The sequence below is a fragment of the Triturus cristatus genome, chromosome 5_1 (genome assembly GCF_964204655.1).
Source record: "Triturus cristatus chromosome 5_1, aTriCri1.1, whole genome shotgun sequence".
Classification (NCBI taxonomy): Eukaryota; Metazoa; Chordata; class Amphibia; order Caudata; family Salamandridae; genus Triturus; species Triturus cristatus.
In genome coordinates this window covers 436,813,100-436,837,992 of record NC_140587.1, presented here as the reverse complement: position 1 = coordinate 436,837,992, position 24,893 = coordinate 436,813,100, and the positions used below count along the sequence as shown (strand labels likewise).

Here is a 24,893-nt window from a genome sequence, read left to right as displayed (position 1 = left end):
ATAGCACCCCTAGTGCACTTGTCACCTGCACCATCCCCCGAGACAGGTCGCTGCAGCACTGTGTTAGGCCCTCCTGCATCGTCACAGAGCGCCGGCAAAGTAGGGAAGTCGCAGTTGCCAGACGGTTGAGTGCCCTGCTGGTAGTGTCCCTTCTCTGGCGTTCCCGGCGCCGTGCTTCGATGTCAGCATCTAATTTGCTGCACAACTGCTGGATTGACTGGGACATGTCCCGAATGCCCGCAGCCATGCCGCCAATGTTTGTGTCCATGTTGACTAAGCTTGTCTTCATCACCCGCATGTGCCTCTGGACTGACATAACTGCCTTTGATTGCAGGCGCTGTTGCTTCAACATTTGGCCCTCGAGCCCCAAGAAGACACCATGGCCGTCAGTGGGTGCTGGTGGACTCTGGACACGCGACCTGCGGCGCCCTCTTGCTCCCGTCTGTGCTGCCTGTGAGGTGTGGGGCACAGTGGGATGGCTCCCTTCCTGGTGCCCGGTGCGGTCTTCTGGGCCCATGCTGTCGTCTGACGAGGTGTCGAAGGCCCGTAGCCTGGCTGCTGGACGCCTCCTCATTCTCACACCTGCAAGCGGAGATGTGGCCGGTGATTCGAACATGAGTGGCGATGCTGGCTGTGGTTGTGGTGATGCTGGCTCTCGGTGAGGTGATGCTGGCTCTGTGTGCGGCGAGGCTGGCTGTGTTGGTGGTGCGGCTGCCAGTGGGCCTGCTCCCTGGTCTGAACTCGTGCTGGCTAGAGGTGATTTTTGTGGCAGGTGTGCCGTCTCCCCTGCAGCATGCCCTGTACTGCATGATGTCACATCTGTGGACAGAAAAACAACATTGGCTCAGTGTCCCCGAAGGGCTGCATTGCAAGCGTCACAATAAATCATTTCACATTCCAATCTGTCCTCTCTCTCCTTGTGCCTCGAGTGCGTGACATGCCCTGTTGCCCTGTGACATTTACGTCATGGTTAGTGTTGCCCTAACTACATCTCCCGGAATGCATTGCCTGTCTGCACTGACACGTGTGGACTGCAGTGTGATTCTCGTTTCACAATGGGGGATGTGGGATAGGGGTAGGGGGGGCTACATTGCTGTGCTTTCGTCTTACCTTGGTGTGTTGCGGCTCTGGCAGAGCTGTCGGCGTCCCCAAGACCCACGACGCTCTCTTGCTCGATTGTGGCCGCCACCAGCTCCTCCAGTTCGGTGAGGGCAGGTGCCCTGTTGGTTCCACCTCCGGTCTGGCTGGCCTCCTTCTGGATGTCGCCCATCTTCCTCTTGGTCACAATCCTCAGGTCATACCAGCGCTTTTTGAGGACCTCAATGTCCCTGTGGGTCACTCCCACAGCATTGACCTGCGCCTGGATGGCCAGCCATATGTTGCGCTTTTCAGCCTCAGGCACTTGCAGGGATTGCCTCCCAAACAGCTTCTGGTGCTGCTTCACCACCTCCTCCACCAGCACCTGGAGTTCCTTGGGGCTGAATTTGAGCTTCCTCCTCCTTTCCCCTCCGTCTTTCTGTGTTCTCTGGCTGGACATGCTGTTCGTTTCCCGCTCGCACATGCAACTGCTCCCTGCCTCTCCTCTGCACTCCAAGCCTCTCCAGGGTCGGCTAATTATGTACACCTGCCTGGGTGTGGCCACGTCGGCTAATTGTGTACACCTGCCTGGGTGTGGGCAGTTCCTGGTTGGGGGGGCTGTCGTTGCACAGGATTAGCTGTTTCGTCAAGTCATGTGATGTTATTTACCGAATCCGTACATACCGATTCGGTATTTTCCGATTCGGTGGATACCACCTCGGTATTTTCCGAATCGGTAGATACCACCTCGGTATTTTCCGAATCGGTAATTATCACCTCGGTATTTACCGATTCGGTGAATTCCGATTCGTATTTACCGAATGTTACCGAATCGGTAACTGTTACCGAATTTTTACCTACATATAACTTACCGATTCTAATTTACCGATTCGGTACGGCTCGGTATTTAAGAACCGGTAAAATTTATTTACCTACATGAGGCCCATAGTGTGTTGTAAGATCACCTGGGGATGAAGGAAATTGGTGAGCGGCTATGTTAATAAGCCGGAGGAACATGGTGTGACAAGGTGCGGAGGTGGATGGGAATTACCTTGGACACGGGAAAGTAGAGCGTGGTCTGGATGGGTAAGGTCACGTTCAAAGAGCCGGGCACCGCGTCGGTGGAAGCGACGTAGGAATCAAGGCAGCAAGCAATGGCTGCTAATATATGAGGAGCTGTGGAAGCGGGAGAGGGCATTAGGTTAAGGGTGTCAGGGGCACGAGCAATTCCTGATATGTCGGATTCAGTTTCAAGGGCTTACCTCAACGGAGTCTCGTGGCTACAGCGTACGGTCTTCCTTTGTTTACAGCATGGTAGCAGTAACACATTGTAGGTCGGAACATGCTGTTTATGTAAGCGCCTCATCGTCCACTTGTGTAACAATTGACAAGGGACTATACAGACGAGGTCTGTGCAAGCGCCGGTATGGGGGCCATTTTGGAATGGGGCACTAGGTTGGCAGACATCTTGGGAAGGTGAGAAGGGACCATGGTAAAACCGCCAAGTGAGCAATTAAAAGAAAATCCGTCGTGGGTGCAGTGGTGCCTATGTGCTTAAATCTTTAAGTGTCAAAAACCATTTCAATATATGATCTTATTATATACATATTTACAGCTTACGAAGGCATGGTTAATGACAACTGTACGGTGTTATCTCACTTCGTTTTGACAATAATAGTACAATAGGTGGCCTGTGCCACTGTCTTGGGAAGTAATCTATAATTACTCTCACCAAGCTATCTCACCAGCTTGTGAAGGTATAGTTATTGACAGTTGTGAGGTGTTACATCATCTCTTGAAGACATTAATAGTACTGTAAGTGAGCTGTGTCACTGTCTTGTGAGAGCAGCTATAATTACCTTCTTAACAAGCTGTCTCACCAGCTCATGACGCTCTAGTTGATGATAGTTGTGAGGTGTTATATCACCTCTTCTTGACAATAATAGCGCTGTGAGTGAGCTGTGTCACTGTCCTGGGAAGGTGTCTTTAACAACACACTTAAAGAGCAATCTTCCCGGCTCATAAAGGTTTAGTTAATGGCAGTTGTGTGGTGTTATATCACCTTTTCTTCACAATAATAGTACTGTAGGTGAGCAGCATCACTGTCTTGGGAAAGTATCTGTGATTCCTCTCTTAACAACCGATCTCACTGGCTCATGGAGGTATAGTTAATGACAGTTGTGAGGTGTTACATCACCTCTTCTTGACAATAATAGTATTGTAAGTGAGCTGGTCACCGAATTAGCCCAAAGGTAGATACTATAGGCAAGATTAACTTTGATCCACTGATAAACACTATATCTACAGACCTGAGACATATAAATTAACCCTGGGCATAGTTTGCGAAGTAGCGCTACGCGTAGCTACGCAAAGTGCACTTCGCACTACGCGAACTACATGTAGCACTTCGCGAACTGCGTAGTACCCTGTTCGCACTGTGCAAGATGCCGTTTTCAATGATTGCACAGTGTGGACAAGCATCCGGCACTGTGCAATCATTGAAAATGGCATCTTGCACAGTGCGAGCTGTAGTTTTCTGCCGCTCGAGTAGATTTTTACTCGAGCGGCAGCTTTCTCAACGCGGACTGGTAGTTTCTCATCGCGAGTGGTCGCGAGCATACGCGACCACTTACAATGAGAAACCTGACCTCCCCGCATTGAGAATCTCGCCAGGAGGTTTATTTTCCACGCTCGCGATCAGCAACTTGATGCTGCTGATCGCGAACGAGGAAAAAGCCTCGCCGGGATGTCATTTTGCTTGCTCGCGGTCGCCAACTAGACGTTGAGGACCGCGAGCAAGCAAAAAATGACAGCTGCACTACGCTACGCTATGCTACGCGTGTTTGCACTGTGCTACGTGCATTTCGTGCAGTGCGAAGTAGCGCAAACTTCGCAAACTATGCGAGCGTAGCGTGGTGCTTTGCCCAGGGTTAATATAAATGGGCTACATTTAACTGTTATTGGTAGGAGTAATGTCCTAAAGATGACACTGCTTCCCAAGGTTTTATATCTCTTTCGGTCAATTCCAGTATCAATAGATGTATCAATTTTAAGAACACTGGAATCCATGTCCAAGGTGTGGGGAAGGCCCTGCCACACTAGTGCATATGTACTTTGATCGTGGATGTATGTCGATACTTCGCATACCAAGACTTCGCATGATTTTAGTGCGATGTTTTTACTTAGCATAAACCATTACTTCGCATGTTTTTACTTAGCATAAACCATTACTTCGCAAATGTTAACTGTGCATGCATTTATAAAGCAAATGGTTATAAATGTAATATGGTTTATGCTAATCAAAAACATCGCACTAAAATAATACTTACATCACACTACCTTACACTACCTTACACTAATTAAACATCACCACACTACCCAAAAACCTAATACACTATCCCCTACATGACCTTCCACCTGCCTGGACCCTACACTCTAACACTACACTTCACCACCCCCCCGACACTACCCTAAACCCTATAACAATACCCTACACTACTTAAACACCACACCACTACCCTAAACCCTAAAACACTACTCCCTTCACGACCCTCACCATTCCCCCAGTCTGCTCCCTACACTACAACACTACCCTACACGACACCCCAACACTACCCTAAACCCTAAAACACTACCCTACACTACACAAACACCACAACACTACCCTATACCCTAAAACACTACCCCCTGCACAACCCTCCCCCGACCCCCAGTCCTGTTCCTATACACAAACACTACCCTGCACTACACCCCAACACTACCCTAAACCCTAATACATTACCCTACACTACACTAACAAAACAACACTACCCTAAACCCTAAAACACTACCCCCAGCACGACCCTGCCCTTACCCACAGTCCCTTCCCTACACTGAAACACTAACCTGCACGACCCCCGACACTACCCTAAACCCTAAAACACTACCCTACACTACACATACACCACATCACTACCATAAACCCTAAAACACTAGCCCCAGCATGACCGTACACTACTCAAACACAACCCTACAACCTAAAAGACTGCCCCGGCACGACACAAAAAAACTACACTCACCTCTCTCTGTCCTCGGTGGTTCCTCTCTTCTCCGGCTTCCAGCGGCTTCCAGTGAGGTCAGATCTGCACTTCCTTATTTGGAAACGGAAGCTCCTTCCAAACAACGATGTGGATAGCTCATACCATTACAACCATTTGTTGTAACAACGCTTGCAATGTAGCAGCTTGCCTACTAATGGTAAAGTTGTAACATCGCAACCTAGTAACACTTGCGAAGTATGGTATGCGCACTAAAGGCTGTTTACCTAAACAACTCCCTCTTAAAGATGGGCTGGTGCATTTCGGGGAAGGGCTGCTTGGGCGCAGGATTTAGCTGGGCTCCACGCTTATCGTATTGGGCCATGGTAGCAGCAGTAGATAGGGCGCTCCCCAGACGTATTTTCTATATGTCTGTGTAGCTGAAGTTAGGATATTAATTGCTGCAAGATGGAAGGACTAGGAGCCCCCCACTTTTCAGTTATGGTTAACTCGGTTGCTGGGGATTTACAACCAAGAGGCAGCTTTATTTGCATGTATGGGTAGGCAGGCCAGGAAGCTGGGGTAAAGGATCTCGTGCCCTATTATGAATTGGATGAACGATACCGATTGCCTAGTTAATCAATTAGCCGACCATTTGAAATCGTTTTAATAACTGTTTTAGTATTAATGTAAGAAGATGAAATGCTTTATTAGGGTGTTCTTAACGCATCTGTACAAATGACATGTATGTATGCTTTGTATGAATTTTCACATTGTATTGCTAATCACATTTGAATCATTTGTATTACGGATATCTCGGGGTAATTAATAAATATATGTTTTTTTTAAAAAAGGGGGAAGTATCAATACTTACACTCTAAACGAGCTATATCACAAGGTCTATAGTTAATGACAGTTGTGAGGTGTTAGATTACCTCTTGATGACAATATTATTACTGAGAGTGAGCTGTGTCACTGCCTTGGGAAAGAATCTATAATAACACTCAACGAGCTGTCTAACCAGCTCATGAATGTATAGTTAATGAAAATTGTGAGGTCGTATCTCACCTCTTCTTGACAATAATAGCGGTGTGAGTAAGCTGTGTTACTACCTTGGGAAATTCCTATAATTACGCTCGTAGGGGCATATTAACAAGCCAGGCGATAAAATTATTGCCGCTTTAGCGGCAGAAAACTGCCGCTAAAACGGCGATAATGGGCTTGATAATATGCCGCAGAGAATTCCAATTGAAGCCCATGTTGGATGTCCTTCACATCTAACATGGGTTTTAATTGGAATTCCACAGAGCATATTATCAAGCCCACTATCGCCGTTTTAGCGGCAGTTTTCTGCCGCTAAAGCGGCGATAATTGTATCGCCTGGCTTGTTAATATGCCCCCAAGAGAGCTATCTAACCAGCTCATGAAGGTATAGTTAATGACAGTTTCGAGGTTTTGTCTCACCTCCTCATGACAATAATAGTGCTGTAAGTGAGCTGTGTCACTTGCTCCGGAAGTATCCAGTGTTACCCTCTCAGGGCTTCATTTCATGTTTTGAGGAGTGGTCATTGCACAAAAGTTTGACGTGTACAGCTTTGCACCTGGCGCAACTGCCTGCGTTTCTGCTCACATTTTCCATCCTCCTGTAGCAGGTGGAAGAAATGAGCGGGAAAGGCCCAGAATTCAGGGAAAGGATGTAGCAAAGAGCCTGGTAATTCCAGGTCTCGCGCGTTAGTCGCCATTCTAACCCTCAAGCTCATAATGGCCGGTAAAACAGAGTTCTAACACCCACTGTATTTGGTAGTACCAGGCCCGTTATTAGAACCCTAGTATTTTACCGGCCAACCTGAAATGGGGCCCGAAATGGACTGTCTCACTGACTCATGGCGGTTTCTTTTTTTTTATTAAACTGTTCTGCCCTCGTTAGGAGTCGGGCAAATAAGGGGTGGTATTTCCAGGGGAAAGACAACCACCGAATACCTCACTCAGGAAAACCAAAATAGTTTCCACTGACATTTTCCCCGAGCTGAAAAGGTCCCAAAATTGGCAAATGGATGTGATAGAGGACCCGGCATCTTATTCCCCATCCGAAAATGTGTGATCCTCGGTAACTAGGGAAAAAGCGACTGGCAGTGTGAATTCTTACCGCAGTGTATTCTCTCAACTTACCGTAATGAACTATCCCACCGCTTAGGAACGTATTCCAAATTCTATCTGAAATGAGAGAAACATCTGTAGAGGCTCTGAGGGTTCTTTGGCAGGGGGGTAGGGCAGCAATGTGAAAAGACAGGTAGTGCACCCTTTCTGCCCACGTGCCAATGAAAATGCTGGTGTAACTTTACAAGAAATAAAACAGGTTAAAGGCAGGTGTTCCTCATGGGCAAAACAACTTTATTGAACAGCCAAGGGTGGAATCGTGTCGAGGGAAATAAACCTGTTCTGCAGAACAGTGCGAGTACGAATTCACCTCATAGAATATGAGAGCTTTAGGTGCGTGTATCATGATGAGGTAGATGAAAAACCCTTCTCAAATATTACCGCAGCAATGCCACTTAACAGGAATAGTGTGGAAAAAATAAAGTAACAATATATCAGATGGATTACCGTGATTTACCCTGTACAACTCAAATATAACCTTTACAAAAATATTACAAATTATACATTTCCGAGTGCATAAAACGTGTCCTTGTTTTGTACATTAAAAAGGATGTGCAGCTGTTGCCTTCCGCTTAGCGCCAGTCCGTTTAAATAAGGGAATATTTACAGGCTTGGACTTCAACAACTCTGCATTCAAAGAAAATGTGCATTAAAAATCGCCACGGCTGCTTGAGTTTATTAAGGGATCTGTGTCCGTGCTCTTTGGATGAAGAAGAGGCGGGTCTCTGAGAAAGAAGGCGATGTTTGCGTTTCCGCTTCCGGAAGTGCTCTTTCCTTGCGTATAAATAAAGCCACATTTCGGAACTATGACGGAGAGAGAAGGATCGGTGCGTGTTGGCTTTCAAATGTGCAGAATAAAATGACAACTCTTCCTCCCTCAGGAAACCGAAGCACTTTAAAGTTCTGCGGAGGTGCGGGGGCTTCTCCCGCCCACCCGCCGTCCAGCTCCCTGCGACACTTTGCTCTTTTCACAGTTTTTCATTACCACGTCTTAAAATGTACCTAACTGGTAATTACAACCCTCAACAATGCTCCCCCCTCCCTTGTCATTCGTTCTTGCTTTCGGCCCCAGGCGCTTTCTGGCTGGTAATCTTGCAGGAATGTGAGAGGGGTGAAACGAAATAACCCTTTTTACTCAAACTTCAGAGACAGGCGGGATTGCACCTTCCCAACCCCCTTCCTCGACCTCTCGTGTCCCGTCTGACTTCAGGACCAACCCTGCCTCAGCTTCGTCTCGGTCCACATTCACCACACGTCGCCACCTCTTTCTTTTTCTTTGCCTAGCTCTTCGCCACTTTGCCTTCTCTTCTCGACACTCTCTCCTTCATCTACAGTTCCTGTGTGTCCGCTTTCTTGGCTTCTCTATCTCTCTCGATACCCCCGCCCCCTTGCTGTCTCTAGCTCCCGTCGCACTCTTTCGCCTCCTGTCTCTCCACTTTCTGTCTCTGGAAGACAGACAGATATCTAGAGAAATGTGTGTGTGAACAGTCAGACAGCATAGATACAAGACAGCTGGACACATAAGTAAACAGATAGAACAATTGTTTCTGGACGCAGGGGCGCAGCTTGGCCAGTGAGAATGGGGTGGGGGCGGTTGGGCTTCAGATTTTTCAACAGTCATGCTGGCATTTAATGTTAAGGTGCATGAGAGGGGCTTAAGGGGCAGGGAGGGGAATGCAGAGTAGGAGGGTTGCTAAGTAAGAGAAAACACAAGATTGTATAAAAATAACCAACATTGTTTTAGACTTTCAAAACTGAGAGGAGTGAGTGTGTGTGTGGTTTTTTACAGTATATATGTAAAATGTATCTGGTGATATACGACAGACACTTCACCATACCCGGCTGAAAGCACTCGTGCCCAACTATTTGTCCGAAAATATATTTATTAGGGGCATTTAACACCGTAACCCCCACTCCTCCAACCACCCCAAGCTTCACCCCTGTCTGGATAAATGGGTGAAAAGATAAGAGTACTCTGCAGGCAGACAACAGATCGGTGTGCAGGTGAAAAGACAGATATGAAGATACAGTGATCAATAGGTAACAGAATAGTGTGTAGCTGAAAATGTAGGTAATCAGAGCTGTCAAAGTAAAGATAAGAGAGAAGGGTATAGACAGGTGGATGGACAACCTACTGGAGTATGGATAAAATGATGGGAATATATAGCGATCAACAGATAACAGACCAGTGTATAGATATGTAGATGAATTGGTGTATGGATGAAAAGATAGGTAGATAGAGTGGTCAACAGGCAGATCAACAGATAACAGACCAGTGTATAGGTAGGTGGATAACAAACTGGCAGATGGATGAAAAGATGGATTAATAAGTAGAGCGATCAACAGATGGGTAGATAACATTCCAGTGTAACATAAAATTGCAGCCTTGTTTAAATCTGGATGGTGCATGAATTCATGCATACATCACAAGGCCAAGAGCATAGGCTTTTACTGGAAGAATATATGTGACATGTTGACGAGTCCACGCCATTCCTTCGTTGCTGAGAGGATGAAGAGCTCATCAGAGGGGAAGAAGTAGTACCATGTTCTAAAGGTTTAAGCAGGTATGTGGTTGGCCAGTGGGAATGAGAGACCTGGGTGTACAGACACATACAGACATGTAGATAGGCAGAATAAGTTGGCAGATATATACATCTGTAAAGAGTGTAATATGCTATTTCACACTACTTTTCAGTCTGGGGAGAGGCCATGACGCCTTGCATCTCTTGCATCACAGTGCCCCTCCCCTCCCACAGCAATGAGAATAAATTGCATATATCTGTCTGCACGTCCCTGTATAAGTTAATGCCATGCTGTTATTTCATGTGCATTAGCTGTAAACAGCCACATGTATTTCAGCGTAACCAGTCTCATTGCATAGACCCATAGTTTGAGCAGTGAAGATCCAAGGGTGTTATGATCCAGAAGATGGAACTCTACTATCATAAAAATAAAAAATAAACATATAACACAGGATTTGACCTCTGCACTGAGGCAATAACTGTCTGAATATGCAGTCACTGCATGTGCTTATTGGCCCACATTTATTTTAATGTATGTTCACTGTGCATATGTGTGTGTGTTTCAAAGAACACTGACCACTCAGGATATCTCCATATCTTTCTGTATTTTATTGAAATTGCTCACAGCTTAAGATGTGTTTTGTCTGCATAGCATCCTGACACAAAGCCAAAATGCCTTGCTATGTGGCCGAAACACGTCATGAGTTGGGAGCAATTTTAATAAACTATGAAAAAATGTGGAATAACCAGAGTGAACGCTGTTCTTTGAAACATTTGGAGAGACTATTTATTGGGCTGAGCATTACAACTGTGCAGGGTTGGAAGGTGAACGACAGTGTTCGTAAGAATTTATATCTATATATTTGTCTTAAGTCTTTCCCGCTCATCTTCATTTTATACTTCACTAGTTGTATCCTCTCTCTCTCACTCAATTAGAATGTGTCTTGTGTTTATAGGGCTATTTAACGCTTCTTTTAATTGCTTTCAAGGTTAGAGGCTGGAAAACAGCCACTAAAATAGACAATAAAAATAAATACAATGGTGTCAGGGTCTTGACCTTCGGCCCAAGCATTAGTGGTTTAAGGGCCGTATGCTGCTATTCTCATGGACCTTCGAGGCTCAGTTTGAACAGGTGCCTGTCACTGCCTCCTGTGTACACTCCAAAAACCAACAGAGGTGGCAACATAATCCCCCTTGTGTCCAGACAAGGCTCCCAGGACCTGATATGCAGGGGCTGGGCCCTCACACAGGGAGAAGGCATCACATTCCTCCCCACCACAATCCCTACACTTCCCTCTTTGGGATCAGAACAGAACATCCAGCAAGGAAGGCGCTCAGGTGGGCTGCAAATCTTGTGCTTAGCAGTGCTTTTTTAAATAATATCCAAAGGAGAAAAGCTGCCAAATGTTGCATTTGCAGTGGCTTGGGTCACTTTAAAGGAAATGAGCAACTGATTTGCGGCCTAGGCTTGGTCAGAGGTGAACGTTGTCTTCACTTGCTTACTTCCATACGTTTAAAGCATCGGTATATAGACGTGTGTGCAGTTCATTGTGTGTTTCAGTGGTCAGAGTCTGCCATCTTGTAGCAGCACACCGCCGCACACACAGGGGGGTTTCCTTTCCTCCCCCAGGTCCAGTCCTGCGAGGGCAGGTCCCCTTCAGTGACTGGAGTGGTGCAGGCCTCAGCCCGGGCCAGCCCGCTCTGTCGCTGTCCCTGTCAGAGCCAAGCTACCTCCGCTGCTACCTGCAGCCGCACGACTCCACCACCATATCCTCGTACTGCTTGTACACCACGTTGTTGCCGGCGTCGATATAGAGGATGCTGATTGGCGTGAGCTTGGTGGGCACGCAGCAGCTGGGGGGCGTGGCACCGGGGTCCATGGAGTTCATTAGGGTCTGGATAATGGCGTGGTTGGTGGGCTCCAGGTGGGAGCGCAGAGGGAAGTCGCACACCCCCTCGCAGTGGTGGGCCTCGTACTCCAAGGGGGCGATGATCCAGTCGTCCCAGCCCAGCTCCTTGAAGTTTACGTGCAGGGGCTTCTTGCTGCAGCGCAGGCGGGACTTCCTGCCGTGCCGCTTTCCGTGCCGGCTGCCGAAGCTGGTCCGCCTCTTCCGGCGGCTCTTGAACTGCAGCTTGGCCTCCTTTTCCGCCTGGTGCGAGGAGTTAGCCTGGTCCCGCATCTCGTGGTAGAGGTTCTTCCTCTTGGACTTGGTGAAAACCACGAGGAGGGCCTTTTCTTGCTGTGGCCGTCCCTTCCGGGCCAGGCCCAAGCTCCGGAGGTCCGCGGCCCTGTCCCCAGGATCCGCGGACAGACGAAGCTCCAGGCAAAGCTGCTTCCCGGCCCTCTTGGGGCTCTGGAGGCTCTGCCAGACGTCGAACACCTCCCAGGTCGAGCTGCCCCCATCCTGGGGGTCCAGTGTGCGGGAGTCCAGCAGAGTCCTAGACAGGCAGGAGTGGAGCTGCAGGTGGTATACACCCGGCCTGGCCATTTCCCCAGGGGCTCTGCGAAAGAGCCGGAGCTCAGCCCCCACCAGCTCCTCTTTGTCCGACAGAGTTGACACATCAAACAAATACTTCTGTCTCCTGAGAGGACTGTGGGATAGATCGTCTGCAAGATAAGAGAAAAAATAATTACCGTCAGTTTCACTTAAAGGTCTCTGTGAAAAGGGTACATCTACCTGAAAAAGGTATATTTACGCTACCACAGACCTCTACCCTCAATGGGAATTCAGGTCATTGAAAGCTTGCGAACAAAATTGTAGAGTGTTTACAATAAGGATTAAAATGAGTACAGTGATAATAAAAAGATAATTGCTCACAAATTGAATTTTGTATAATGTAAAATTTGAGAGATAACGCAAACAAGAAAGTAGAAGAAAGAACGAAAAATAGTGAGGAAAAAGATGAACATCAAAACAGCGCTATATATAAGCACGCGTAAGAAAGCATTTCAAATTTCGAAAATAAAAATAACGCAAATGAAAAATAAAGAGGAGGGAAAACGGATGATAGGGAGTGAATGGAATCGAAAGAAAGGAAGGAAAGAGGAGTGTAAGTAATGAAAAAAAAGCATGAAATAAAGACAAAATTGAAAAATAAAAAGAAAGTAATCGAAATAGAATGGGGCAAGGAAAGAACCACAACGGGGGAAATGAAATGAGAAAAAGAAAGCACATTTTCAAGGAAATAAAGAAAGGAGATATGGAGGAATCTTAGTTATTTAGCAGCCTCCATTGTAAGGTGTACAATCCACGTTAATTTGTCTGTCAACATGTCGGGCAGGTCTGAGAAGTGCCCTTTTGTTAAATGCCATATTCAGTACACAGAGCCCTCGCCCCTTGTTTAACCGGCCGTGGGCCGAGCACCACAGAGAGCACGAACAGCACATCGCATTCCCACGATTTTCACGCCTTTACAGCCCGACAAATATTCGTCTTCCCAGCGCCTGTGCTCTCACTTCTTTACGTGCCAGGCACGCGGGGCCGTAAACAGGACTGCGCCGTGCTCTCGGTTCGGGAATAAGGCGCCCCCTCAGTGCTGGGCGCTGTTTATTGACTTTTCCATACATTGCTAAACCAAGGGTCCTAGAACAATTTCCAAGGGAAATTGGTCCTACCGTGGACACCAGTGCGTGCTTGGAACGTTGAGACTTGCAAAGGTAATTCTGTGAGAATAATTGACTACATGTTAACTAAGGACGGACATTGGTTGAATAACGGATACAACCAAATCTAATGTTCAGTATCCTTTCCAAGGTCATTTCTGCGTTTGCTCTGTCCTTTTCTCACAGGGGTTTTCTGTTACCGCTCCGTTTACCCTCCCACTGTTCAGCTTCCCCGAAGCCCTCCCACATTTCATCGACAGGCCATAGGGCGTCCAGGCTGAATTTATTCTGATTTTAAAATATAGCTCTTCCCAATGTCCTAATACACTCCGGCAATGTAGCACCTCCACCCGCTTTCCCCAGAGCAGGTTCATTAGACTGGTTTCTATGGCGCGGACACAAGCGGAGGTGTCCCACCGCTTTACATGAGAAATAGATTATTACATATGAAACATAAATTACAGTAATCGTAAATATTGAGGGGGGGGGTGTAAACCGACTCAATGAAGTCATATCAAATACGAAGGCAGCGAGATGAGGCAAGAGGCCGAGCAGAATCGACGCCCCCGCGTGTTTTACAGGTAGAAGAAATATTAATACATACCGGAACTATGCTGGCAGGTGAGTCCATACGTGGGCCCCCAACGCAGGATATCACACACCTGAATAAAGTCCCAACAGGCATGGGGTGTGCCAAGCTAGGAAGCGATGGGTCCCAATCCGTGCCTGGGCACGGCCTGGCACTCGTGCCTGACAGCACGAGGTCTCCGCGCAGATTGTTAACTGAACCCCGCATCAGCACTGCACTGCGGACCTTTGTATTTATTTCAGCGGGTTCGTACGTTTATGTTTTTTTAAGGGACAGGCCAAATTGTTTAATTGACGCTAATTTAAATCCCTTCTTTTCACCAATCCCTGGCGTGGAACGGGCGCTTGTTAACTGCACTGTTCTGCTGTTTAACGCCACCGAGGCGGGTCGGTGTTTTATTCCCTGGTTAATTGTCACTTTGGTTTCGTTGGCGGGTTTTTCGCCCGTAATTTACACAACATACCCACGAGTTGTCTGGTCATGACCGAATAAGAGGCGTGTTTTTAATGTCACCTCCTATCTGGGTATTTCAAGTCGTGTAACCTCTTGTCAGGTTCGTACGCACCACCCGTTCCCTTGGAGCGATATGCCCTATCACACTGTCTAAGTGTCTATAAATAGAAAGCGCCTGTGTGTAGAGCCGAGCAGAAGGCGCTGTAGTGCAGGGAACATCGGCTGCTTTGATTGTAAAACTGTATTTTTTTAATAATGTTTTCATAATGAAAATGGCAGCGCGATCATTTTTATTTCGAATGCCCTGTCCTGTTCCTGCCCTTATTGGTGTGCATGGTTAATATACACGCCAAGCACACGTGATATCATTCACATTACCACTTCATTTCATATTAAAGCTCAGGCTTTCTGCTGTGTTGATAAGATTGCCCGAGGCACAGTCTGTGCCCATGAGTCAGCTTTTTCAATCTAGCTCACCGCTGAGGCACGACGTTGGCACTGAGTGTAAGGACGACGTGTATTCATTAACTAACGTAAGTTATGTCTTCACACCCCTCATCCTCGTAGCGGTTCTTATATTTGAAGTACAACAAAGCCACCTTCAATTGTTCGCCCACTGCTAACAAGTACAAAACATAAGAAAAATCCCTGGGCCTTCGGCTGCTGTGAACCCGGAAGAAATGTTTGTGTGTCAGTGGCGCACAACGAGACATTTCCAAACAGGGCTCAGTTCCCCAACATCCCTTTTTGCTCCAAATCATCTTAGTCACCTGAGGACGAAAATGTCTTAAAAAAGTGTGAGTGGGTGGTCATGTCGCTGCTATGAAGTGTTCTGCTAGTGGGCCACGCCTGACCCCTGCTCAGGAGTCCGTCTTCTCTCCTTAGTCCAGTTCTGCAAACTCATTCAGACTGTGAGCTCTGCCACTGAGTAGGACAGTCCGCTGGCCCAGTCACTCATTGCAATCGGTGGAGGAGCTCTAGCTATAGCGCCTTTGAGGGGCCTAAAGACCGGCGATCCAGCCCACACATGACCAAAAGCATTCCAAGTGCCTTATGTTATTAATATTAGTGTGTCATATAAATAGCGCCTCGTAAAGTCTTGTGAAGGTTCTTTGCACGTTAGCTCAAATCTACATTAGGTCTGCAGTGAGGCTGCAGACGCTCTGAAAGACACAAATTATAATTTTGTCAAAAAGCCTTGTCTTCAAACGTTTCAAAATTGAGCCAGAGAAGATTCAGCATGAATATCAGGTGGGACTGGATTCCAAAGCTGTGTGCCAGGACCTTTGAAAAGCATCTATATAGCATACCATTCCAGCTGTTCATTGAGGGCCGGGAAGGTGAGACAAGAGCCTTCGCTTCTTCATGCCCACCCCGTGGCTCTTTGAAAATCCTAACAGTGCATCATTAGAGCCACAGGCCTGTGACACAGGGAGCACTGTATTACAGGAACTGTGCAAGCGCCTACATGCCATGGGAAAGAGTGGACAGCGGTTTATGAGCACACCAGTGTAGAGAAACAGTCTAGTGGTATTTATTAGCATTCAGGTCATGGCCACCTCAACTGGTATATGGCTATAAGGCAAGATGTGGGGGAGCCCTCTGTGCTGGAGCCCACTCTCTCAACTTCCACACTGCCAGTACTAAGTTCTTCAAATCCTGATCTTCCATGTGAACCAGCTGCAGTGGCTATGGAGGCAGAGAAAGCTTCCGTACTGTAGCCAATGTTAACTTGAGTAGGAGGGAATAAATAATTTTATGTCCATAAGGACACAAGCACCTCCACTTGCTCGCCCTAAGGGATAGGAAGGACATGTAGAATCATTGGAAAGGAAGAAATAAGCCAGGCCCGTGGGACTATCATGACACACACTCTTGACCTCTGGCACCAACAATCTTGTGCAACACCTCAGGAGCTGGGCATTCTGATGTGATGGGAAAAGGTGGCACCCAAACCTTCTGCACATATTCCTAAAATCAATCGGACATAAACTTCACTCCGAGCATCATTAAAAAACACAGCCTGGATATCGGATCATTACCGCCAGTGAGGCAGAGAATTCTGCTCCTCCATCCACTGCTGTATAAAGGGACTTTAAATCAGCCAGTAAGACCTGTTGAAGTTCAGTAAATTATATTGTGAAGTTTATTTCTATTACCTCGTTTGAGTTTCTCTTCAATGAATTGTTTTTCTTATCTGTACTGTCACAGATAGGGCCTCTCTGGTCTACATGGATGTTCTATCAACTATACTGGAAACCAGCCTGTCCACCTGGATGGTCTCATACAATTCTTTGTCCTGCTCTAGTAGCAGATTTGATGGGACACGAAGCGCACCTGGGCATTCTTTACCTCGTGATTACTTTGAGAACATGCCGATGGGTCATCAGACCACGCTGGAGATTTTTGGGCATTCCAGTAAAACTTGATCCAAGGAACAAGGCACCTCAGTATCTGGAAAAACCCACTTTGCAACAACCCTGTCCAGAACAGCAGCTACATTTCATTTTGCACGTGTTTTCTTTTATATTCAAGGGGGCCTGGTGTCACATTTCTTTTTATGGTTCAATCCAAACTTTTAACTCTGGGAGCACACAGACTGAGACGTTTGCTTTTGGCTGCTGACCTCACTTTTACCCAGTGCAGGAGCTGTTTTTGCAATAATGGCTGGAATGTTCTTACCAGATGCGGACTGCTTGGAGGCCTTCTTATGGTGCCTTTAGGCCTCTGGTAGGTGTGAAAGACTAGGGTGTGGAGGACAACAGAATGTAGGGCTCGGCAGCATGCTTAGTCTGAGCAGAGCATTTAGAGCATGGCCTAACCATACTTACCACACAAATTAAAAGGGTATCAAAATACTACATCTGAATGTTTTCCTGCTGAATGCCCACACTGCTTAATGCTGGTACCATCTCCACTATCCCTGGAAGAACAGACTCCACATGGATAGTGAACCCAAAAAAATGTACACCTTTGTGTTAAAAGTACAGGAGAATGATAACCCACTGAAACTTCAGGAACATCTGGTGTCCCAGCAATATCTATTGGAATGACACTCCGCCTTGAGTCCCAGGAGGGAAATAGAGACAACACTGTTGGCCGGTGAAATATCTTTATGATCCCCAATAAAGGCTCTCCTGCCTTGTCAGTGTTATTGGATATTTCCACTCCATATGTACTGTTTATAGAAGAAATACAAAAAAGGACCTCACCTTACCTGACACCAGTTGCCCTTGGTAGGACTCCAGATTGACAGTTAAACGTGGTTTCTATTTCACCCAGTTGCTGGTGCAAGGGTTTTGCTTTACAAAATAATTCCATTATTTCCAGATGTGTCTTTGACTTGGTGTCTACTGGTATTTAAAGGTCTTATGTTGTAATTCTATGTAACCAGTAACAACTTGGTTAGATAGGCACAATTTGTAACTGGCCATGTGAAAAATCCCCCAGGGATCCTGTCAGGCCCCTCCTGCCTCCTTCTTGCGTTCACGTCTATCAACTCAGAATTTTTTTACAGTCCTTTTTTATGAGGATGCATTAGCCTCTCTACTTGTTCAGATGTTGGTTATGGAATAGGGTTGTTAAGCATGCCAATCATTAAACACATTTTTTGGGTTTGCCAAAAGACTGATTCAGTCTCCCCTTCTTCCCAGCAGTGTCACAACAGGATTTGCATACAGGTGTACAAAGTGCTTGCCTGGACAATTATGGTTCTAACAACCGCTCCGATACTCAGAGTACTGATGTTCAACCACTAAGTAACATAAGTTCAATGGATGAACAACAGATTCAGAGATATAGACCAGCTTTTGGGTGGGAAACTGTTGAGAACTTCACCAAAATCCAGATTGTGGCCAGATAAATGAAATCCATCATTTGCACATGGAAGAGCTGGGAGAAGAGAGACCTGCATGCATTGCCGAGAAGGGTCAATGGACAATGTGCTAAACTGGGATACAGCAATGCAGGAAAGGATCAAGATGGTGGAAAGTGTGTACCTCTAGGTCCCAAGAAGAAGACAGCTCTGCAAGGTTATGATTGTTCCTACATCTCCGGCAGTGGTGGCATGAACTCAGAGCCACAGTAATATCTTAACGATTTTTGGGCCCTGGGAAGACATTTTGGGCCCCCCACTTGAAAAACATGTATTTGTCACCCTTTTTAAGCTAATTCATGCCCTCTTAATCAGAAATACAAGGACATGCAAACAACAGTTGAAAGCTAATGCTATATGTTGCCCACCCAAAAATAGTACCAAAGGAAAACTTAAACAAGCATTGATTAACCCATTTCTTTTCCACTTGGAACTATATATGTGCTTTACATGCAACATCTTGACACCAACTGCATCACAGAGGGAAGTTTAAGGTTTGGCAGGCCAGGCATGTGCACTAAGTTTCTGGTAAGCATGCCTAGATGTAAAATGAGAAAAGAACTAGTTCGCATGCGGTAATCTAGTTGGTATGTGGGACTTATGAATGTCCCAATCACTTTAACATGGGACCCTTGGAAGGTAGAGGTCCTGTGTAACTGCCAACTTTGTCCATGCTTTAAAGGGACCGTAGGGAGATGTATCAGCAGATTCGTCTCTACAGCCTACTATGCACACTATTCACCCTGGAGAAAGGTCTCAGTGGAAAAGCCAGTCTCTCCCCATACCCACTATGCACACCTGTCACAGTGAGGAAGGATTTCAGTGGAGAAACCATTCCCTCCCCACACGCTACTATGCACGCTTGTCTCCATGGGGAGAAGTCTCAGTTATGGGTCAGTCCATCCTCACATTCATATTCATATGCAATTCTGTCATCCAAGACAGAGGTCTCAGCAGAGGGGCCAGTTCCTCCCCATAAACTACTACGCTCACCTGTCACCCAAGGTAGAGGTCTCAGCAGAGAGGTCAGTCCCTCCTCACACCCTACTATGCACACCCATCATCCAAGCAAAAGGTCTCAGCCGAGAAGCCAGTCCCTGCCTTTGCCCTACTATGGACACCCATCATGCAAGACATAGGTCTCAGAAGAGAGGCAAGTCCCTCCCCCATGACCTATTACACATACCTGCAACCCTAGGGAGAGGTCTCAGCAGAGAGGCCAGTCTCTCCTCACATTCTGCTATGCCCATTTGTTGCATAGTGGAGATGTCTCAGTGGCGATGGAATGTTGACCAAATAAGCAGGACCTTGGTCTTTTCACTATTTAAGTTAAAACAATGTTTCTGCATCCATAGGTCCAGTGCTCTCATAAAACAGCAGAAGGGTGCTTGCATCTGACTGCACGCTTTGGAAAATTAGATGATAATTTGGGTATCATCTGCATGTGAAATCACCTGCAAGCCAAAGGAACAAACCAGAGATACAAGCGGGTGGATATAAATATTGAAAGGGATGGGACTAAGTTACAATCCTTACGGGACACCCAATTAAGGGGGTAAGAATTATCATTTGACTACATGCAGAGTGAAAGGAACATATCTATCTAAAGGCATGTTTACAAACACCTGCATCAAGTGGACTGTGATGGAGGGCGACATGGGAGACTGAATCAAATGCTACTGAGAGATTTAACAGAAACAGCCCAGCATTTAGACCTTTATAAGATCTGTTATTGCATCAATGCTCAATCAATCAATCAGGGGTTTTTAAAGCACGCTACTCACCCGTGAGCGACACAAGGCGCCGGGGGGAAGGGGAGCAACTCCGGATCAGTCGAAGAGCCAGGTCTTGAGGTCCTTCCTGAACGTGTGCAGGGTCATGGAGCATCTGATGTTCACAGGGAGCATGTTCCAGGTCTTGGCTGTGATGTAGGAGAAGGCTCTCCTGCCTGTCCTGTTTCTGTGGATGCGGGGGACGTCTGCCAGGGCAAGGTCGGAAGAGCGGAGGTTCCTCTTGGGCACGTGGAAGGATATTCTCTCGTTGAGGTAATTGGGTCCGATGTTGTTGAGGGATTTGTAGGCGTGGGTGAGGAGTTTGAACGTGACCCTCTTCTCGATGGGGAGCCAGTGGAGGTCTTGTAGGTGATGGGTCATGTGTTCGTGACACGGTGTCCCGAGAATGAGTCTGGCTGCTGCATTCTGGATGGTTTGGAGTTTGTGTAGAAGGGTTCTGTTGATTCCGGCGTAGAGTGCGTTGCCGTAGTCCAGTCTGCTGGTTATGAGTGTGTGAGTGACTGTCCTTCTGCAGTCGGGGGGATCCACTTGAGGGTCTTGCAGAGGATGCACAGACAGTTGAAACTGGTGGAGGCAACAGCATTGATTTGGCGGTTCATGGAGAGGGAGGTGTCGAGGATGATGCCGAGGTTGCGTGTGTGGTCTGTAGAGGTGGGTGGATTCCCGAGGGTGGAGGGCCACCAGGTGTTGTTCCAGGCGGAGGGGCAGGGTCCGAGAATGAGGACTTCGGTCTTTCCTGAGTTGAGTTTCAAACAGCTGTCCTTCATACAGGCTGCTACGTTCTTCATTCCTTCCTGGAAACAGAGTCTGGTGTCTTCAGGATTCTTCGTGAGCGAGAGGATGAGCTGGGTGTCGTCAGCATAGGATACAATGCTGAGCCCATGGTGTCTGACGATAACGGCGAGGGGGGACATGTAGATGTTGAAGAGCTTGGGACTGAGCGACGATCCTTGTGGTACTCCGCAGTTGATATCAGAGGAAGGGAGGGAGTCTGATCCTCTGGGTCCGGCCGGAGAGAAAGGATTGGATCCAGTCGAGGGCGGCTCCTTGTATCCCTGCGTCGTGCAGTCTGGCTGTGAGTGTGCAGTGTGACACGGTGTCGAAGGCTGCGGAGAGGTCTAGAAGGATGAGGGCCGCAATGTGTCCTTGGTCGAGTAGCATGCGGATGTCGTCAGTGGCAGCGGGGAAGGCGGTCTCGGTGCAGTGGTGGCAGCGGAATCCAGACTGGGAGGCGTCCAGGATGGAGTTCTCTTCGATGAAGGTGGTCAGCTGGGCATTTATGAGTCTCTCGGTGACTTTGGCCGCGAAGGGGAGGAGAGAGATGGGCCGGTAGTTTTTCAGGTCTGTTGAGTCTGCCGTCGGTTTCTTGAGGAGGGGCTTAACCTCCTCCCGCTTCCAGTCATCTAGGAAGATGCCAGACAGGAAGGAGGCGTTGATGGTCCTTCCTAGTTCGGGTGAGATGGCATGGCGGCCCTGTGGAATATGTGTGGTGAGCAGGGGTCCATCAGGGCTCCTGAGTGAGTTTTCTTCTTGGTCGCGGTGATGTGTTCGACGGTAGCGGGGTTCCAGGTCATGATGGATGGCTTATCGGCAGCGTGGGGGGGGGGGTGCTGTCTGGCATTTGTTAGCTGAAGTTGTCGTAGAGGGTCTTGATCTTCAGGTGGAAGTAGGCGCTGAGCTTGTCGCAGGGTTCCTGGGAAGGTGTGATGTCCGTGGCTTCGCTAGTGGGTTTTGTGAACTGCTGTGTGATGTTGAACAGTTCCTTGGCGTTGGTCATGTTGGTCTGGATCATGTCTCTTATGAAGGTCCATTTGGTGTCTCTTATGCGCTTGTGGTATTCCTTCAGGGCACTCCTGTGGTTGTTCAGTGCTTCCTTGGTTTTCTGGTTTTGACAGGTTTCTCTAGGCGTTTGCAGGATCGTCTGGCTTCTTGTAGTTCTGTGGTGAACCAGGCAGCTTTCTGAGGGCGTAGTTTGGCGGGGTGGCATAGGGGTGCAAGCTTGTCAGCGCAGCGGGAAATCCAGCAGTGAAATTCTATGGCTGCGGAGTTGGTGTCGGTAGTGGTACTGGGGGGTCTTGGAGGAGGGTGGTGTTGAGGTGACTCTCCTAATTACTTTCTACATAATTGTGGATCTCTCCTGTGACACCAATTGACTTTTTTACATCCTCTGCCCCCCCATTGCCATCTTCCTTACCAAAGCTTGGCTAAGAAAATCCTCAGCTCCAGATATCGCTACTGCCATACCACCAGGCCCTTTAATCTCCCATGTCAACCATCAAGGGAAGCAGGGAGGAAGCCTTGCAATTATTTGTTGCTCCTCATTCACATGTTCCATACCAGACAATCTTTCTGTCGACTTAGGTGAACCAGTGATCTTCATCACCCTCCTGGTTTTACAACCCCTTTCTGCTCCTCTCTGACTTTCTTGCTCCATTCCTTCTCAAAAATTCAAATTTCACACTGGTTGGGGATCTTAGCATCTACTAAGACAATCCCTCGGATACTGCCACAGTCTCGATCACAGACTTACTCAGTATGGTGGAGCTGTCATTGATCTCATCAACCCACACCCATGAAACAGGATATCTTTCAGTGTCCGTCTTCATCAACCTTCCTAATACCTGCATTTTCTCTCACATATCACTTATGTGGTCGGACCACCTAACTGTCCATTCTGCACTTCCATTTCGCAACCATTTTTACACTCCACCTAATCCAGGGAGCTCTACAGCCAGTGGCAGATGAGCCATTGTTAATTCTTTCAATTTAACTAAAGTTTTGTTCTCCATGCCAGAAATCATGGCAGCCTCTACTATTTGTAATCAAAGGCTAGGCAGTGCTCTGGACTCAATAACCCCTATTCGGACCACACCCTCCTTTCATAAAACTCCCACAGCACTCTGGTACAGCAACAAACTGAGGCCTGCAAAGCAGCATTGCAAGCATTGTCCTACAACCAAAGGAAAAAGCTATCTACAAAGCCCTAAACAAACAATAACAGCTTTTTAATTTGTTCCTCATGGAAATTATTCTACACTAATAGAATAGAAATCTCCCACAATACTCCCAAGGAAATCTTCAGTATAGAAAAGCACTTAATTAACCCACTAGCATGCAGGAAAGACATTTCTCCAACTCAAGAGCTCTTCTCTAATTTATCTTTCTCTTTTCATCACAAGATTGCCACACTTTCATCTAATTTCTCTCCCAACTTGATGTGGTATCTTCCTTCTCTACCCTGGTGACAGTGGAACCTTCTGGTAGCCCATATCGCTCCCATTTCAGCAGTCTTTCTATGGAAGAAGTTGAGAGTCTTATGTCTAAGATTAAATCCAACTCTCCCAATAATCTATTGCCTCTAGCATCTTTCATCCCATTACGACTCACCTCTGTCATTGGTCCATTTAGCCACAGTTCCAGACACTCAGAAACATGCATTTGTTGTCCTTTGTTAAAAAAACAACCTCAGCAAACCCTAATACTTTAAGTAACTTTTGGCCAATCTCTCATTTGCATTGCCCCTCAAAAAGTCTGGAAGAAGCTATCAACCACCAGCTCTCACATTTCATAAAAAATATGTTGATCCTGGATCCATCTCAGTTTGTTTCTGCTCCCTCCATAGAACAGAATCTGCTCTGGTGGAACTTTCCCAATAATCTCAGAATGATTCTTCATAAAGGTGAAAATGAGGGCTTCCCAGTCTAATTTCCTTATCCTGTTTTATATATTGGACTGTCTATAGAATATAGTATTAAATATTTGAAGTTTTTGTAAGTGGTAATATTTGTTTAAGATAGTATTTTACTAATCAAGTTGTCACAGTAACTCAAACGGGTAATCCAAAAATATAAACAAATATATTTTAAGGAGGTTTTAAAAGCAAGAAGGGATTTTAGTAAATTGGCTGATTACACTTGAAAGAATGGCTTTCTATAGAGGTGGGTAAGCCACTGGAGGCCCGAGTCAGATGCCTGGCTCAGCTGGGAGTCCTCTTGGAACCTCGATCCCAAAATAAGCAGAGCTTTAATGTGGCTTCAGCCATCCCCCCTCGCTCTACCTTCATGCACAAAGATTTAAAAGCAAAGCTATATCATTTCTGCTAAACAGGAAGACAAATAAACTCCCATTTACTGGCTGATTTATACAAAGTGGATTAATCCCATCTTTCCCCCTTAGCCAATTTGTGTGATCTTAGGTAAGTATGTTATTTCCCCAATCCTGCTTTTTCAGCATCACACATGAAAGCACCTTCAAATACGTGGCTTCAGAATATGATCTGTCCAACAATGTATTGTGTTTAAAAGAATAGACTACAATGTTGTTTCTAGCATTAAGAATGTGGATGCACATGACAATGGACTTGCCTCATAGTTCACCAATTTCATTGTCACTGGAGCAGGGAAAGGAATGGTTAAAATATTACGCTTAAAAATTATATCTTGTAATAATGTGTCCACTGTAGGGGACTGTGTTTGACCTCATGGGCAGAGGTTCAAATCCTGGTGGGTCCACTCAGCCTTTCATCCTTCTGAAGTCGATAAAATAAGTACTGTTGGGTAACAATAAAAATCTGTTGTTCAGTGCCAAGATACCCTTAGGTGAAGGTGCACTTTAGAAATACATGTTATGTTAAATGAATGTCAAAGCTTCTGTATGTTAAAAAAATACTTTTAGAATTTTGAAGATACTGTGCCATATTTTACTTAAGGTTTGTTGCATGACTTACATGCAAACATTTTTAGGCATGGCGTATGTGCAGGTTCTAAGACCCAGATCCTTGAGAATCCTGCCTCGTCTCTGGCTCAGTT

General features: G+C 46.6%; 1 protein-coding gene across 1 annotated transcript in view; it reads right to left on the bottom strand.

Annotated features, from left to right (window-relative positions):
* Window positions 1-7,471: 7,471 nt before the first annotated feature.
* Window positions 7,472-24,893, bottom strand: part of GDF6 (growth differentiation factor 6) — a 137,213-nt gene continuing 119,791 nt past the window's right edge. Inside the window, exon 2 of the mRNA XM_085605222.1 lies at window positions 7,472-12,380. Within this exon, the coding sequence (XP_085461348.1) occupies window positions 11,512-12,380 (869 nt within the window). The 3' untranslated portion in view covers window positions 7,472-11,511. The remainder of the gene's footprint in view (window positions 12,381-24,893) is intronic.